General features: G+C 52.9%; 1 protein-coding gene across 1 annotated transcript; it reads right to left on the reverse strand.

Annotated features, from left to right (window-relative positions):
• Positions 1–898: 898 nt before the first annotated feature.
• Positions 899–8,212, reverse strand: CSRP1 (cysteine and glycine rich protein 1). Its single transcript, XM_088534426.1, is given in 5 exon segments — positions 899–1,325; positions 1,673–1,766; positions 3,118–3,228; positions 4,003–4,181; positions 8,074–8,212. Coding segments are annotated over 5 exon segments (573 nt in total). The 5' UTR covers positions 8,186–8,212; the 3' UTR covers positions 899–1,248.
• Positions 8,213–15,740: the final 7,528 nt, after the last annotated feature.

Raw genomic sequence — 15,740 nt, forward strand, 5'->3', positions numbered from 1 at the left:
CCAAGCCCCCAACCACAAACAGCTACAATTTGGGTCACAGAGGGAGTGATGGAAAAAAGCAGGGGGAGGATTTTTGGAAATGCTTAAAAGGGTTACTATTCCCCTCACTTGGCTTACAAAACCTCATGCAAAAGCTGAGGGTGTGCTGAACAGGAGACCCATCTAAAGGTTTCCAGGCTCTAAAATGAAATTAGAACTACACAGCTAAGCCTGACTTTTGGTTTAAAAAGTGTGCTAAAATAAAAGGAGCTGAAGTCCTTCTTCCTAGAAGGACTACTGTTACTATTGTCTTCTGAAAATGTTTTACTGATCCCATTTATGCTGCACATGTTTACAACCACCATACTTTAAAAAGATAGAATATCCCTGTGGAGTTTGCAAGCCAAAGCGCGATATCAACTCTGGTTCTACAGGAGAAACACAGAAAGAAAGTAAAGAAGGTGGATGAAGATGAGTTAAGCTGGGATGTTTCTAAAATCATGGGTTAACAGGGCCATTAAACACAGGATTAGGTGGAAAGTTCCCAAGTTATTCAGCAGTGCTTGGCCTGCCTGCTTGGAGGAGCACTATGACACAGCACCGACAGGAATTTTGATATGGTTTGCACACGTTTTGGGTCACTGACAGACACAAGGTCTCTTTAGGGTCTCCCAGAACCAACAGTGAGCCAGCATTGGGCTGGAGGGCAGCCAGGCCCAGCTGGTGCAAACTAGCAGAGCTCAACGACCACAGCTGGGCTATGACAAATCATACTGGGCCATCCCTGCAGTTGTGCTTTAATTACAAGCCATGATTAACACATTCCTGTTTCCACTCCCATCTGTACCTCCTACTCAGGTCAGCCAGTGGATCTCTTCAGCCTCAGACAGGGAATAATCTTTCTGGCACAGCCAGGCTTTGGTCAGCTTTGATGTTTATTACTTGCTCTGTGACACAGCACTGCATGGCTGGATGCACATCCTGGCAGGATGAGGCACCTTCATGGATAACGTGGAGCAGAACGTTTTTGGAGGTGTAAGCTGTGTTCCTCGTCTGTATTTATACCAGTAGGGCCTGCCGAGGCCGATGGAGGGACCCCCATGGCTTCAGAGAGCACTGGGTCAGGTCAGAGAGGAATGAACTCGTGCTATGAAGCAGCAGGCAGTTATTGATTGCTATAAGGGTGCTCACTGCGAGTGCAGAAAGGGTCAGGCAGCAAAGACTGGTCCGGACAAGCCAGAGCGCGCAGAGTGCCGGGCCCGGGGTGCCTCACTGCGAGTGGATGAGCGCCCCAGCTCCCTGCCCGAAGCCAAAGCCCTTGGGCCCAAAGTTCTTGGCGTAGCAGCCTGCAGAGAAGGGAAAGAAGAGTCAGGTAAAGCCATTAACACAGAGAGAGCACCTGAATGGGAGCAGGTCCCTCTTTTGAGGCAGGTACTACCCAAGCAGAGCTGGGTTTGATGTGTGTGTTGGTGAAACAGAGGCCCCGAATGTAGCAGGGAAATCCCCCAGCAAGTGCCAAGTCAGCCCCCAGATGTTGCTGCTGGAGGTCACCACGTCCCCACGCTTCCATCCCATCCCCGTTCCAGGCAGTTATTTAAACCTCCACTCTTTGGATTCCAGGATGAACTGCTGTGGATTTTGGGAGGACCTGTGACTGTGCCAGTGGGGAGGCAACAGGGAAGGTGGTGCTCACCTTTGCAATAGATCTCCCCATCTTTGTCTGCCAGGGTGGTGGATTCCAGGCTCTTGCCGCACTTGGCGCAACGGAAGCAGGACTTGTGCCAGGACTGTGGGGACAGGAGGAGAGCTCAGTTAGAGAAGACACAGTGACAGGAGAGCAAAGCTTTGATTATCACGTGGGGTTCCAGCCCTCCACAGCAGCCACAATGGCCTTCTTCAGGGTCCCTGTTGTTGAGTCATCCCCATAAATCAATCACCTTAGATGGTCCCAACCATCAGCAAGATGGACCCTCTGAGGCATCAGTCCCTTAACCGAGCAGTATTTTCCTCTGAGAAATGCAGTCCTTTTGCTTACACCCCAAAATCAGTAAACATAAAATGTAAAATTAGTAAACTTCTCCAAATAAGTAAATGTACTGTTGCTGTTCCCCAGCCAGTGGTGACATCAGGACTGGGCCACCTGCCCCTATTCTACTACAGCTCCGAGGAAGGCAACAAGCAGATATTAAGAATGCAGAAATCGGTGTTTAAAAATAAAACTCCCCCGTGGCTCTGCCTGCAGCCAAGGGATAAATCAACTCACAGCCTCCGAGCAGGCTGCAGAGTAGCCAGAGCTACTCATGTAGGAATTTAACATTAAGGAAAAAAAAAGGTTTGAAAACAGGAAACCTTTTTTGGAAGAAAATGTGAAATTGGGGCTGGAGGAGGAGGTAGCGGATGGAGTCATCCAGCAAACATTAGCACATGAAATACATGCTCTGGAATCCTCTCTGGTTTGCTTGAATGTAACTGCTTTGCCAGGTCTGGTTCCTCATAAACAGTGAGCGTGGAGCCAACCAGTAGGTCTAGTGCCTGGATCATGATTTTAAGGGTAAGTTTTTCTCACCCTGGGCTGACCCCCAAGGCATCCATCAAGAATTCCTCTGCTGCCAGCCTGAGTATGACGATGCTGGGAGCCTATTTCTTGCAACTAAATTCCTCCCCTCTTGCTCCAAGGAGAGAGGGGAAACACAGAAATCCCCGAGGGGACAGATCACTGCCGAGGTCAGCGAGTGTCTCGGCTTCAGACTTGGACTGATGCCACTGCTCATTCAGTCAGTGATGGCAGTAGCCATGTCCTGCATCAGTGTTCATCCTTCCAATGCTTCCAGCTCCACTCTGGGACCTCCACTCAGATCTCTGTGGAACAATAGTCCAATTATTTATTATAAAACATACTTCTCTCCAATTCCCTTTTCTGGAAGAGTGAGATGGCTTTGAAAACCTGGTTCTCAGGTGTGCTGAGGTCTCATTTAGGCACCAGGCTTCCACATGAGGTCAGCACATGGGACTCCAAGCCTAACCCCAGGTCTTGGCAGTCTGGCCTCTAGGTCAAGACCTTCCGCGCAGGTCTTCCTGCTACACAGCAAGTCATGGCCTGCACATGCCCCCAGCCACTATCTACATCCCTCTTCTCACCTTTCCAGCTCCAATCACCTTCTCAGCTGCATACACAGCTTGACCACAGCGAGGGCATCCACCAGGAACTGCTGGTTTCTGGGTCATTCCGGAGAAGTTGGGTTGGTGTGGCTGGCCCCTGTGGAAGGGAGGGAGGGAGGTCATTAGCAGCATTGCTGAACATGAAGGAGGAAGGAAGAGCTGTGTGATCATAAATCCCAGTCCAAGTTTGGAGGGCCTAGAGCTTAGGACACGATGGTGTTGAGTCCCACAGAAACTTCAGCCAGGTGGTGAGCAGCAACAGGGTCAGCAGGGGACAGGGACAACACACATGAACTACCAGGTCCTCGTGCAGATGACAACTTCAGGGCAGATGTGGGCCTCCTGCCCCAGCTACAGGACTCAGCAAGCTCCCCAACAAACTGGCGAGCAGCTCCCTCTGCCCTGTTAGCACAGCAAAGCTGTTTCATCAGCTAGGTAAAGCTGTAGAAGGACAACCTGTTTGGCCCTGCAGAAATTCACCTAAGTTCCCTGTGAGCTACCTATATGATGAGACAGGAGGAGGATGATTCTTCAACTTCTCTGTGCAACCAAGAGAGCTGGTTTAAGCCAGGCTTTATCATCCCCACTGAACACATGGACTGGCCCAAAGCTCAGAGTTTGTGTCTCTCAGCTAGCTCTGGGACACTTTGAGTCCCAAAAGCAAGGGAGGAAAATGACTGTGTGTCACAGGGTGGCCCAGGATTTTCTCAGAGGGGCAGAAAAGCAATGTAGACCATGACATACTCTAGATTAAGAAACAGTGGCAGTTTAGCATGGTTTGCTGGCATTGCAAGCAGTAGGATGTGAGGGAGAAGGTACTGGCAACAGACCCAGCTTAAAACATTAAAAAAAAAAGAAAACCACTTAAACTCACTCTTCATATCTGATTCCCAGAGACTCGCCCTTGTCCGTGCTCAGGGTCCCTGCTCCCTGTCCGTATCCATAGCCCTTGGGACCGTACTTCTTGCCATAGCAGGACTTGCAGTAGATCTCTTCTCCATGCACAGCAACAGTGGTGCTGTCCAAGTTCTTCTTACAGACCACTAGAGAAGAGGGCAAAGTCGTTAGCCTTGTGCACCAAGAGCGCGGTTAATTAGTTGGAGCAAACAAGTCCTCACAAGGGAGAGCAGAGCTCAGCTTTCAAGGAGCAAGGGAACCCTAGACAAGATCACTGCTAATACGGAGTGCATGCAAAACAGGCTGGAGATAAGGATCACAACAAGAGCACTGTCTGGCTTTAAAAGGAAGCAACAAAAGCAACAGGGTTGATAATAAGGAAAAAGCTGTTAACCCTATCGATGCTGGTATTCGTGGTGGAAAGAGTTTAGAAAAATGGGAGTTGTACTTAAGCCAGCGCCTAGCTGCAACTCTGCATAAAGTCCCAGTCCACTGCAGATGCAGCTGATAAATAATATTTTTTACATACATTAAGCTCTTGCTTATAGCTGTCTCAACACCATGAAACCACAATGAAAGATGTTCACGCTACCGTGTGTCACCCCTCATGAGCAGGATGAGCAGCCTCAGCTGAGGAAGGCCAACTCAGCTGGGTGTTCAAATCTTTGGGATTCCTACAGGCATAAGAAAGGAAGCACTACAAGAGCTGAAAAGCCAAATAAGCAGCAGGTGATTATGGGTCCCCAAAGCTCCTTCAGTTTCCCCCTGCCCTTCGGAACAAGGGGAGGAGATACCCAGATGCACCAGAGATCTACACCAGCCTCAAAGGGCTTCACCAGGGCACAGCAGCAGGGCTCAGGCATCCAGCTGGGCCGGTGCCCAGCCGAGCTGGGTGCTGGGGGCAGCCCACACAGGCCGCTCTCCCAATTCTTTGATTTTCTTGACTCCCATCCCAGCTCTGATCTCAGCCTCCACACTGGCTTCCAAACCCTTCCTGGAACACAGAGCTCAGCAAGCCACAACGGGAGCGCAGCCGAATCCAAACGGTGCTCCAAGGTACCTCTGGTGTTTACCTGCCCCAGTGCAGGACCAAGACGCCTGGGGCAGAGTCCACAGAGCTGGCAGGCAGCCCCAAAACAGATCCTGTTGCAAGTGCCCCACAGCCCTCCCCAATCCTGCTTACGTGCCTTAAATGTCAACACTCCCAGCAGGCTGCCTGCCCTTTTGCCAGAAGAAAAATTTCTTGCCCTTTACCAATACTGCAGGAATGCAAACAGAGCAGAGCACTCCTCCCCGAGCAAAACAAACCCGCGCTAAATACGGGGGCGAGAGGCAGCGATCCTCAGCCCAATTACTAAATACGGCGCTCGCGCTGCCTCCGGGCTGTGGAGAAGCCCGTGTGCTGGGGCAGGGAGGAGGCGGTGGAAAGGAAAATGTGTCCTGCCACCTAAGGAGGACCTCTCAGGGCTGTCCCCTGGGCAAGGGCTTCCCCACGTCACCTCAGCTGGAGCCCTAGGCCACTTAGCACTGGGAAAAGAGCACTCATGTCCACTCCTGCCAAGGAAGCTGCTCTAGTCAACTGGTCCCACCACCTACAGCTGCCACGATGTGCTGGCTTTTGTTCCTGCTTTATGGAGATGATCAGGAGCAACTGTGTATGGAGACAGATCATCTGCAACTGAAATCAGCCCCTTTCACTGATAGATTTATAGGGCTTTCTCCTAGGAGGAAGGATATCAATGCCTTGTCCTCCCCACCTCCACCCTGGGCTGATTTAGACCATCTCTAGCCTACACTTTCCATGTCCATCCATGTTCACTGGCCGCAGACGTTTTATGAGGCAACAAAAAAACCGCTTTCCCAATCTGCTTCCTGGAAATCAAGTCCCAGCTCCAGGGTTTCTGCATGGCTGGAATTCCAGCACACTGCTCACAGCATTAAGGACCCTTCATTTCTTTCTAAGAGCAGCTGAGACGCTGCAAAGTAATTTACACAGGAGCTGCTGTTCCTTTTAGAGACTGAACACTGGCCTCATTGCATGACATTTCTTCCTTGTGCTATTGACTCAGCTGGAACAACGCCACTCAGTCAATCACCGTGTCCCTTCCTGAATCTATCTCCAGGTCTAACACACTGTAGTAAGTTTGGCTCCTTTTATTTATTTATTTTTTCGAGCAAATCAGGCCACAGTATTTGTTTTTCCTCTGCTAAAGAGAATGGGTTCAAATTCCCTGATGGGGCCCAAATGCAACACTGGGGAACAGGCCAGGAACACAGCAGGCATTCAGGGCAATTCAGCATCAGAGCAGCTTGTGGCACTAGAAGCAGCAGACAGCCCTGTGGACCAGCATGCAAACCCCTGCCTGAACCGGGGAGCCTGCAGCAGGGCCAGGCAGAGCTGCTGGAGGTGTACATAGATCCATGAGGATACAAACCTGCCTTCTTCCCTGCTTTGGCCATATACTGCCTTCTTAAAGCAAGGTCGTGCCCAATTCCTTAGCATTCCCCACCCAGCTTATCAGAGGCTGCAGGAGGAACACGATTTCCTGGTGCAAAATGCAGCTGCCAGCAGTGCCACGGCCCAGCTGCAACCTGCGGCTCTCTGCCACCCTCCCCAGGCGGGCGGAGGCCTCTCAGCAATTCCCCTTTTGTCTCCTTGAGTCAAAACAAAAGAACGAGGTTGGTCAGACAGGAAACTCCCAAGTATGAGAACTGCTGGCTGTGCCGACCAGCACTCAGCCGGTGCAAACAGATGCAGCAACATCTGCAACCTCTGCATGCATCTATGCACACAGCATCCAGACAGCCTGGCCAAGCAGCACCCTGCATTTGGCTGAGTGGATAGGGGAGGACAGCATAAACTGCCCCATGAAGACATGGCTGTTTTTCCCTGGAATAGGCCTTGCTCACCTTAATTCTAGGTGTTTGCCTATTCACAGGCCCTTGCTCTGTTTTCTACCCACGTGGGAAAAGACCATCTGTGCTCCCTGCTGCAACGGAATGGTAAAATGTAGGGCCCAGCTGAGAAAGTGTTAAACGTCAGTGGGGTCCCAGGGCAAGGATGGCTCTGAAGAGGCAGCTCTACCCACTCCGCTCTCTGCTGAACATTGATAAATCATCAGTGATCGCTAGGAGCTTGCACATTCCTACTGATGCTTGAGAATCAATAGTTCTGTTATGGGACGATCTCCAAGGGAGGACGATAGTAATTTTTTATTCAGAGTACCCTGCAACCCACCCTGGATTTGGCTGTTGCAGATTTGAGTGTCGCTTTCAGCAATACACCCTTATTCCTGATATCCCCAAAGGGAATGGAAGGGAGCCTGAGGATCCTGCACCATGAACTCAAGTTCAAGTTCCTGCAGAGCACAGAGGAAGGGGCCACTGCACTGAGTTAACCCTCAGCCAGATCCTGTTCTGCTGCTCTTCTGTAGGGCTGACATCGTGTCAGAGATGCAGCCGTCAGGAGGGGATGCTTGAGACCCCCTGAGCTGTAGAAAGGCCAGGACAGGACCACATCTTCCTGCCATCTGGAATATGGAATACAGAACATGCAGGAACGTGCAGATCAGCTCCTAGGGCCCAGCCAACCTCACTAATGCAGCAAAGCCCCAGTAACGACTAGAGCTGGCACACCCCAGAGCAGTGCATGGGACATGCCACCTCCTGCCACCGCAGCTCTGGGAGCCCCTGTCACACACTCCACTGTCCTGAACGTCCAGAGACAGCCTAGAGGACTCAGACAAGCATTTCCTTGGTGTGAGGACAGATGGTCTCCGCAGGGAGGCTGGCTCAAATCACCCTGACAGCTTGGATGGCCCCTGGTGTCCCAAGATGATCTGTCTTTCTTCAGCAAATCCCACTCCCAAGGCCGGAGAGCAGCAGAATTCCTGCTGTTTGGCTCCCACAGCTGGGCTGTTTGTAGAGGAATCCTATCAAGTGTTTACACAGCCCATAAACAGAACATGATCCGGGCCTCCCGTCGGCAGAGAGCCAGGAAGCCGGGGCAGAGGGGAAGAGGGAAGGGCTGGTACTCACTGCACAAGAAGCAGGACTTGTGGAAGCTGTTGCCTTCACACTGCACCTCCTCAGCGAAGTACACGGCCTTCTGGCACACGCCACACTTCTTCCCTCCACCCCAGTTCGGCATCCTGCGGAAAAGGAACAAGCAGAAATAAAGTCATGGCAAGAGGCCACACAGGGCACAGGTCGGACAGCAGCCATCTGGAAGGGCTCCCTGAACAGGGGCCTGGGAGCACAAGTCCCATAGGTCTCTCCTGCAGCCCTTCCAGACGTGCACAGGCCGAGACCACCCTCGAACGATTGCTGATTGCTCAGAACAGCAGGGCTGCCAGTTAGAACGGAGGCTGCCCAAGGTGCCACCAATACTACGAGCACCATTTGCCCCTCGGGAAGATTGGTCCCGACAGCTAGGAGAGGCGGAAAAAGACAGCCCTGATGCGACTCCTTGGTAGGAAATAAATCATTCTATTTATCTTCACTTTTCCCTGAAATCTCTCTGGTGCCGCATGATCAAGAGGCCTCTTGATCTGCAAACTTGGTGCAGACACCAAAAATAAAGCAAGTGGCTAAAACAAGTGGCAGAGCCCCCAACTCAGAGACGCCTCAATACATTTGAAGACTGGGTCAATGGAAGCCTCACAGCATTCAAAAAGGAATCATCACGAATAACACAAGCTAGGAGTGCAGCTGAAGGACTAAATCAGAAGAAGCAGGGCCAGCAGAACAAGGCAAGTGATCAACCCTTTACTCAGTGCTGGGGAGGCTGCACATGGAATGAAGTGTCCAGCTTTGAGCTCCCTGTTTAGAATGGATGTGGAGATCTTCAGCACGTGGCCTACAAGGAGATGCTGAGGGCACTCAGCTTGTTTAGGAGAGCCAAGAGGAGGCTAAAGAGGATGAACAACAGCCTACAGCAGCCACAAAGGTGATGGAACCAAACACTTCTTGGCGGTGCCTGATGGTAACAAGAAACAGCAATGGCCAAAAGTTGCAGCTTGGGAAGCCTCCATAGGACTCTTCCCAGCAACAATTAACGATTCTCCATTTTGCTCCCGTGCGGATGGGAAAAAGTCACTTTCCCACACAGCACAGCCTCATGCTTCTTGACCCAAGAACTAAAGCAACAGGACAAAGCCCCAAAAAAGCCAGCAGCATCTGCACGCTACACACGAGAGCAGCACATCATGAGCATGTTCATGAGCAAGAACCCCTCGCGTCCCTCGATTTGGTTGCACTGCCATGACATGGGGCACCTGGACTACTGGGTGCAGTTCTGGGCTCCCCAGTACAAGAGGGACATGGAACTTCTCGAGAGGGTCCAGTGTAGAGCAACAAAGATGATGAAGGGACTGGAGCATCCATCGTATGAGGAAAGACTAAGCGAGCTGGGCCTGTTTAGCCTGGAGAACATTGAGAGGGGAATCTGATCAATATGTATAAATAGCTGAGGGGAGGATGTAAAGAGGATGGGGCCAAACTCTCCTTGGTGGTGGTCATTGACAGGACAAGGGGTAACGGGTACAAATTTAAAAAAAAAAAAAAAAAAAAAACACACCACACATACCACAGAAAAGGAACTTCCATCTCTGTGTGAGGAAGAACTTCTTTCCTGTCAGGGTGCCAGAGCCCTGGCACAGGCTGCCCAGAGAGGCTGTGGAGTCTCCTCTGGAGATCTTCAAACCTGCCTGGATGCCACCCTGTGCCCCTGCTCTGGGTGTCCCTGCTGGAGCAGGGGTTGGACTAGGTGATCTCTAGAGGTCCCTGCCAACCTCAACCATTCTGTGATTCTGTGATCCAGGATCCAAGAGGACCACTGAGCAGCTGAGGACACAGGGACACCGAGGCCATTCCTCACAGTGGCTCTGAATCCCTAGGCCACCTCAGGCAGTTCCAGCCCCATCTCTGGGCCCTGACCCATGGGAGGGCAAGCAGTACTGCCTTTGGGAACTTGGCGAGATGGATGCTAAACACAGCAGGGCTGGCGGCTGTATACACAACAGGCAGTGAGATAAGGCAGGATGAAGACCTCAGGATCTCATTACTTTTCAGGATCTGCAAAAGTCAAGGTCTTGCTGAAATAAAATAATTTAGGCAATTAAAAAAAAAAAAAAAAAAAAGAGAGAGGGAATTTGATCTCAAGCTGGTTTTAATGAACCTTGTTTCAGGCTGTAGGACAAGAGCAGGGAGACAGGCAAGTTGTGGCTGGAGCGGGGCCAGGCTGAAGTTCCCCACACAGAGGAAGCTGGTGGAGGAGCAAAAGGGGCAGCTCGGGCTCCCGAGGAAGGGGAGCGCAGGGAGCTCCGGCGCGCGGGGAGGCTGCGCGTTGGGCGAGAGCACGGGAGCCAGGAAGCCTCTTCTCAACACCCTGCGGGCTGGGCTTCCTACCAGCGCTCAGCTCCGCCAAATCCCTCCCTTTCAGCCAGATCATCCCTGTTCAGGCCTTTGCATTGCCTTAAAAGGACACGAAGTGTTTCTCGCTCTCCAGAGACTGTTATTTTACGGGGCCGCAGGAGGAGCGCCAGGGAAGTTTCCTTGGAGGGCAGAAACATCCAGTGGCAGCAGCTGCCACCAGCCAAGGATGCCCCCCCACTCCGAACAGTGGCAATTCAAGACAAGAGGGACATGGAACCAGGACAAGAAGGACATGGAACTTGTAGAGGGAGTCCAGCGCAGAGCAACAAAGATGAAGAAGGGACTGGAGCATCTATCGTGTGAGGAAAGACTAAGTGAGCTGGGCCTGTTTAGCCTGGAGAAGACTGAGAGGGAATCTGAACAATATTTACAAATAGCTGAGGGGAGGATGTAAAGAGGATGAGGCCAATGTAAAGAGGATGGGGCCACACTCTTCTTGGTGGTGTCCAGTGACAGGACAAGGGGTAGTGGGTATAAATTGCAACACAGAAGGTTCCATGTGAGAAAGAACTTCCTCCCTGTGAGGGTGCCCTGCTCCACACCCAAAGCATCTGTGACCATGTTCAGGGACAAATGGCCCTGCACAATTTAAAACCATCTGCTCCTGCCTTCCTCTGAGCTGCCCATGGGGAGGAAAAAGGGTGCTTCTAGGGCCAGCTCATCTAATTCAAGGCAGACATCTGCTACAGGGGATTCAAGGCCTGTTCTCCTTCTTCCGCCATACAGAGTTTAGGGGTGAGCCATCCAATTTGATCACTTTGCTGTGGTTTGGACAGTTAATCCCACCCTGAGTGCTCCAGCGGGTTGGAAGAGCCATATAAGTAGGTGTCCCTGCACAGACCAAGATGGATTTTCTGAGAGAGCACCCATAGCATCAGTTTGTTCTGAGGATGTGCGGGTTTGTGATAACTCACAGCTGAGCACAGGGAAAGCCGGAGAACAGATTTAAATTAAAGGGAATTCCCTCCAAGTCCACAGCACGCATGAGCACTTGAGAGCCCAGCAGGCTGCAAGACAGACCAGAAAGCTTCTACAGTTCAGAAACAGCAGGAAAAAGAGGGATATGGCCCAGATCTTATGAATGATCATTAGAAGCCTGCCACATGCTCCAAGCCAGCATCTTGCTTACTGAGGTTTGCAGAAGCAAAAGCAGAATCCTCACAACAGCTGTCTAGACACAGACCCACCAACCTGATGCCCTAATCAGGGATAATCTTAAACCACACGTTCTGCAGGTTTTGGCCCTCTCAGCATTTTTCAGGGTCATTTTCTTCACACCATTGAGCTGAACACCATATTCTGCCCAGGCACAGCACTTAGTGACTTCAGTTGCACTTCTCCAAACCCCTTTTTAGGCAAACGCAAAGTGAGGACCATGAGGTCCCTGTCCTGCAGCACAAGACCCCTCTTGCCTCTGCAAGAGAGGCCCAAGGCTGCCAGAGAACACATTGGTTTCCTGCCTCCCACAGCTCCACACCCCATCCCCACAACACATCCAACTTCTGCCTGAAGAGGAATCCTACAAATCGCCTCCTCTGCTGCCCCAAGCGTGGCTCAGCCCTGGAGCAGGTCCATCACCTGCTCCAAATAAGGCAAGGGGCCTAAGAAAATAAGATATACTCATTTTGTCAAGGCTGTATTTGGGAAGCCCAGGAGTACGCACAGCTTGTGCAAAGCATCGCCAATCTGACACCAAAATATTAATAAGGTGACCCATATTGCTGTAAATACAGGTAGAGCCTCACTTAGGTGAGAGGAGCTTGCATTGCAGCACCTGGACACCAAATGGACAGGTACCATGCATACAGAACCAGTACGTCCTGGGACTTGGCGATTTTTATCTTCATCTGGGCTTTCAGGAAAATTGGTACCCAGATGAGGCCAAACCGGGAGATAGCAGGAACAGACAGACCATCAGCCTCTCTTCACAGGGGACTTGAGAAATCTGCACGCTCCTATCACTCAGACCAAAGCTCACCACCACTTTTGACCTGTCTAAAAGAAGCTGGTTTAACTCCTAGAACTAAAGCAGCACTTGGCATTGGGTGAGCACAATTTCGCTAATAGAGAAGTGCTCAGAGCAGTGCAAGTTGTCACCTTCTAATGGACTTTCCAGTGGCCACCAGGGTGCCAGCACAACCACTCATGCTCTGCAACAGCTGGAATGCCAGTGCAAGCCCAGATTTTCTACCAAAAAATAAAATCCTGCAGTAGTTAATCACAGAGCATCCACTTGCACTTGGAGAGAAGGAGAACACAGGAACAAGAGAAAGGTTCAGGGTGGCCGGTCTCAATATTTTTTTTTTAATTTTTATTTCTAAATGGTGACAGCTTTAATGAAAGCGGATGGCAGGAAAGCATCATCAGTGTGGCACAGAACTCACACATTATGGATTTTCCAGTAGTTCATGCAGAACTCTACATGGCCTGGCAAAAGGACAAACCAAAGAGGAGGAATCTAATCTAAAGTAGGAGCCCCAGGATCCGGATTACGGCCTTCCTGTTTACTGGAGAGCAGCTGGCACAGCCATGACGTTTGAACAAGAAAGAACATGGCTAGATTAGGTATGTAGGCAGGGCACAAAGAAATCAGCTCATGGAGACAGACACAGCACCAGGTGGAAAATCACTGGGACTGTCACGAGGTCAGCACCTATACAACAGCAAGCAGCCCATGGGCAATCTCTCCCCAGGGTCCCCTGAATGTCTGGCCAGGAAGAACAAACTTTCCGCTGCACAGCCAACCAGATTGGAAAGTCCTGGGCATCTTTCACTGAACCTGAGCATAAGCAGAAATGTCCCTACAAGAAGCAAGTTAGAGCTGTTCCTCCCCAGTTGGCTGGACCAGCGACGTGCAGAGCCGTAGGCCTGATAAATTAGGATAAATTAACCTGTCATTCAAGACAGCAGTGTCAAAGTGGTGAGCGAGAACTGAGTCCTGAGGCCAGTGAGCATTGGGACAACCAGTCATCTTGATGAGGATATCAAAGAGCTGTCTTAGAAGGACCAGCTGGATCAGGTTGGAAATCTGAGGGCTTTGCTTCCTTGGACCCCCCCCTCAAGACCTGAGTGTTTGGGAGCATCCAGTTTCCAAAGGAAGACAGGTGCTACCATGAAAAAAGCTGTGATCTGCACCAAGGGCAAGTCTGCAGTGCAAGGGAAGGAGCCAGAGCCACCGCAGGCCACGGCGTGCAAAGTCTCTACCATACAAGGCATTTCCCAGGACTCCACAACAGCGACGCTCCCGAGGAGCGGCACATTGCTGCCGGGTGATCACGCTGTTCCCAACCTCTGCTCACGGAAGCAACTTGGGAGTTTCTATCACGACTGGATGATTTAACCACTTCCTCAAAGAGAACGTCAGCGTCATCCCGAACAAAAGCAAAAAGCCTTTTGTTTTGGCTACGCAAAGCTACTCATTTCTGCAGGGATTTCCCATCCGGCATCCAAAGCAGACAGCTCACGCCGTCTCTTGCAAAGCCTTTTCCAGGGCGGTCACTCTCCAGCCGCCTTGTGCAGCCTCCCTGCAGCAGCCATCAGAGCTCTGCCCTGTGTGCACGGACACCCTTGCAGGCAAGGCACAGAGGACAGCGAAGGCCAGTTGTGCACAGAGAGCTGAGCAGATGGGGCTCACTGAGCCACCAGGGTAGGAGAGGGATCCCAGCACTGTCACTGTCACCTTCATGCACCCTGGAGCAGCAGCTGAGTGCTGAGCAGCGAGAGCTCCACAGAGCTTGCGGGAGCGGGTTGCAGTACCCAGGACACTTCCAGCATCACTCACCAAGATGCAGGTGATGCTACGGCTAGAGCCACTCTCACATCCTTCTTCTCACCCCATCTGTCCCATATCACAGCACAGAGCTGTGTCCTCGATGGACACACAGGATGTCCCAGCAAGCATCCCTCAGCTCCAGCAGCTGTGACTAGGGGACACGCTCTACACAGCTGAGGGTGGCCAAGGTGCCCCTAGCTGGAGCCGAGGCTGTGCTGGAGGGTGTCTCAGTGTGTCCCCAAGTCTCCCACAGTCCCATAGAGCTCCGCGAGGCCACCCCAAAAGAGGATGTGGCAGGTTCCGTCCCTGCGCACAAGCTCTGTGCGGGCTGCAAAGCGAAGCGGTAGCAATGAGGTCACGTCAGCAAGGGGACAGGGCACAAGGGCTCCCCTCACAGATGTCCCCTTGCCAAAGGCTGCTTAATGGAGGGTTAAAGTGAAGACGAGCCTGACGTTTCAGCATCCGCAAGGGGCATGACCCGGAGGGCCCTCGCTGCCCTCTGCGTTAGGCGGGTCCTGCTGTTTCGACACATCAGGACGGCTTCCTCCTCCAGGGTCACCCGCAGGAGAGCGGGTGCCGTTTCCCCCATCCCACCGCGCGCTCCCTGTCCCGCCACGCACTCCTCATCCCGCCGGGCGCTCCCCGTCCCGCCGCGATGCCGCGGGATGCCGCTCGTCCCGCCACGCGCTCCCCATCCCGCCGGGCCGCCCCTCATCCCGCCACGCGCTCCGTGTCCCGCCACACGCTCCCCGTCCCGCCGGGCCGCCCCTCGTCCCGCCGGGCCGCCAGGGCACTCGCTGCCCCGGCCCGGGCAGGCGCCCCCGGGCGCGCGGCGGCTCCTACCTGCTGCTGCGGGCGCTGCTGCGGGCGCGCTGGGGCCGTCGCCGCCGCTCGGGGGCTTTTGTGGGCGGCGGCGGAAGGCGGGTCCCGGGCGGCGGCTCTTTGCGCTCGGCCCCGGCGCGGCCCGGATGTCCCCGGCCCGGCCCGCCCCGCCGCGAGGGCCCCGAGCCGCCCCCGGTGAGCGGGGCGACACCCCCGGGCGCCCCGGGGCCCCGCGCACGGACACCCCGGGCAGCGGGCTATGGAAGGTGCACCCTTGTCTACAACAGGGCAACGCAGGCTCCTGAGGAGGAGCAGGTCCTCATAAGGAGGAAAAACAAAACAAATGTGGGGAAAAAAATCCCTCTAAAGCTCCAGGCAGTGCTACTTTGAGTGTAAAAATCGGAGGGTGGCCGGCACGCAGGCCGTGTAGATGGAGCCGCTGCGGACTTGTCCAGCGGTCCTCGCGCAGCGCTGGGGCTCTCCCCTCCCTGCTCTGCACTGGCGCAGCGCTGGGGCTCTCCCCTCCCTGCTCTGCACTGGGCCGTTACTTTCTCTGCGTCTCCATCTCTTGGGCACCCGTTTCGCAGCTGGCAGAGCTACGAATTCCCACTCTCCATCCCCTCCCAACCCTGAGAAATACCCATCTGGATCTAGCCACCACCTGGCACCTTCCCTC

The sequence above is a fragment of the Tinamus guttatus genome, unplaced genomic scaffold (genome assembly GCF_059628265.1).
Source record: "Tinamus guttatus ecotype Peru unplaced genomic scaffold, ASM5962826v1 Tinamus_guttatus_pri_ptg000563l, whole genome shotgun sequence".
NCBI lineage: Eukaryota > Metazoa > Chordata > Aves > Tinamiformes > Tinamidae > Tinamus > Tinamus guttatus.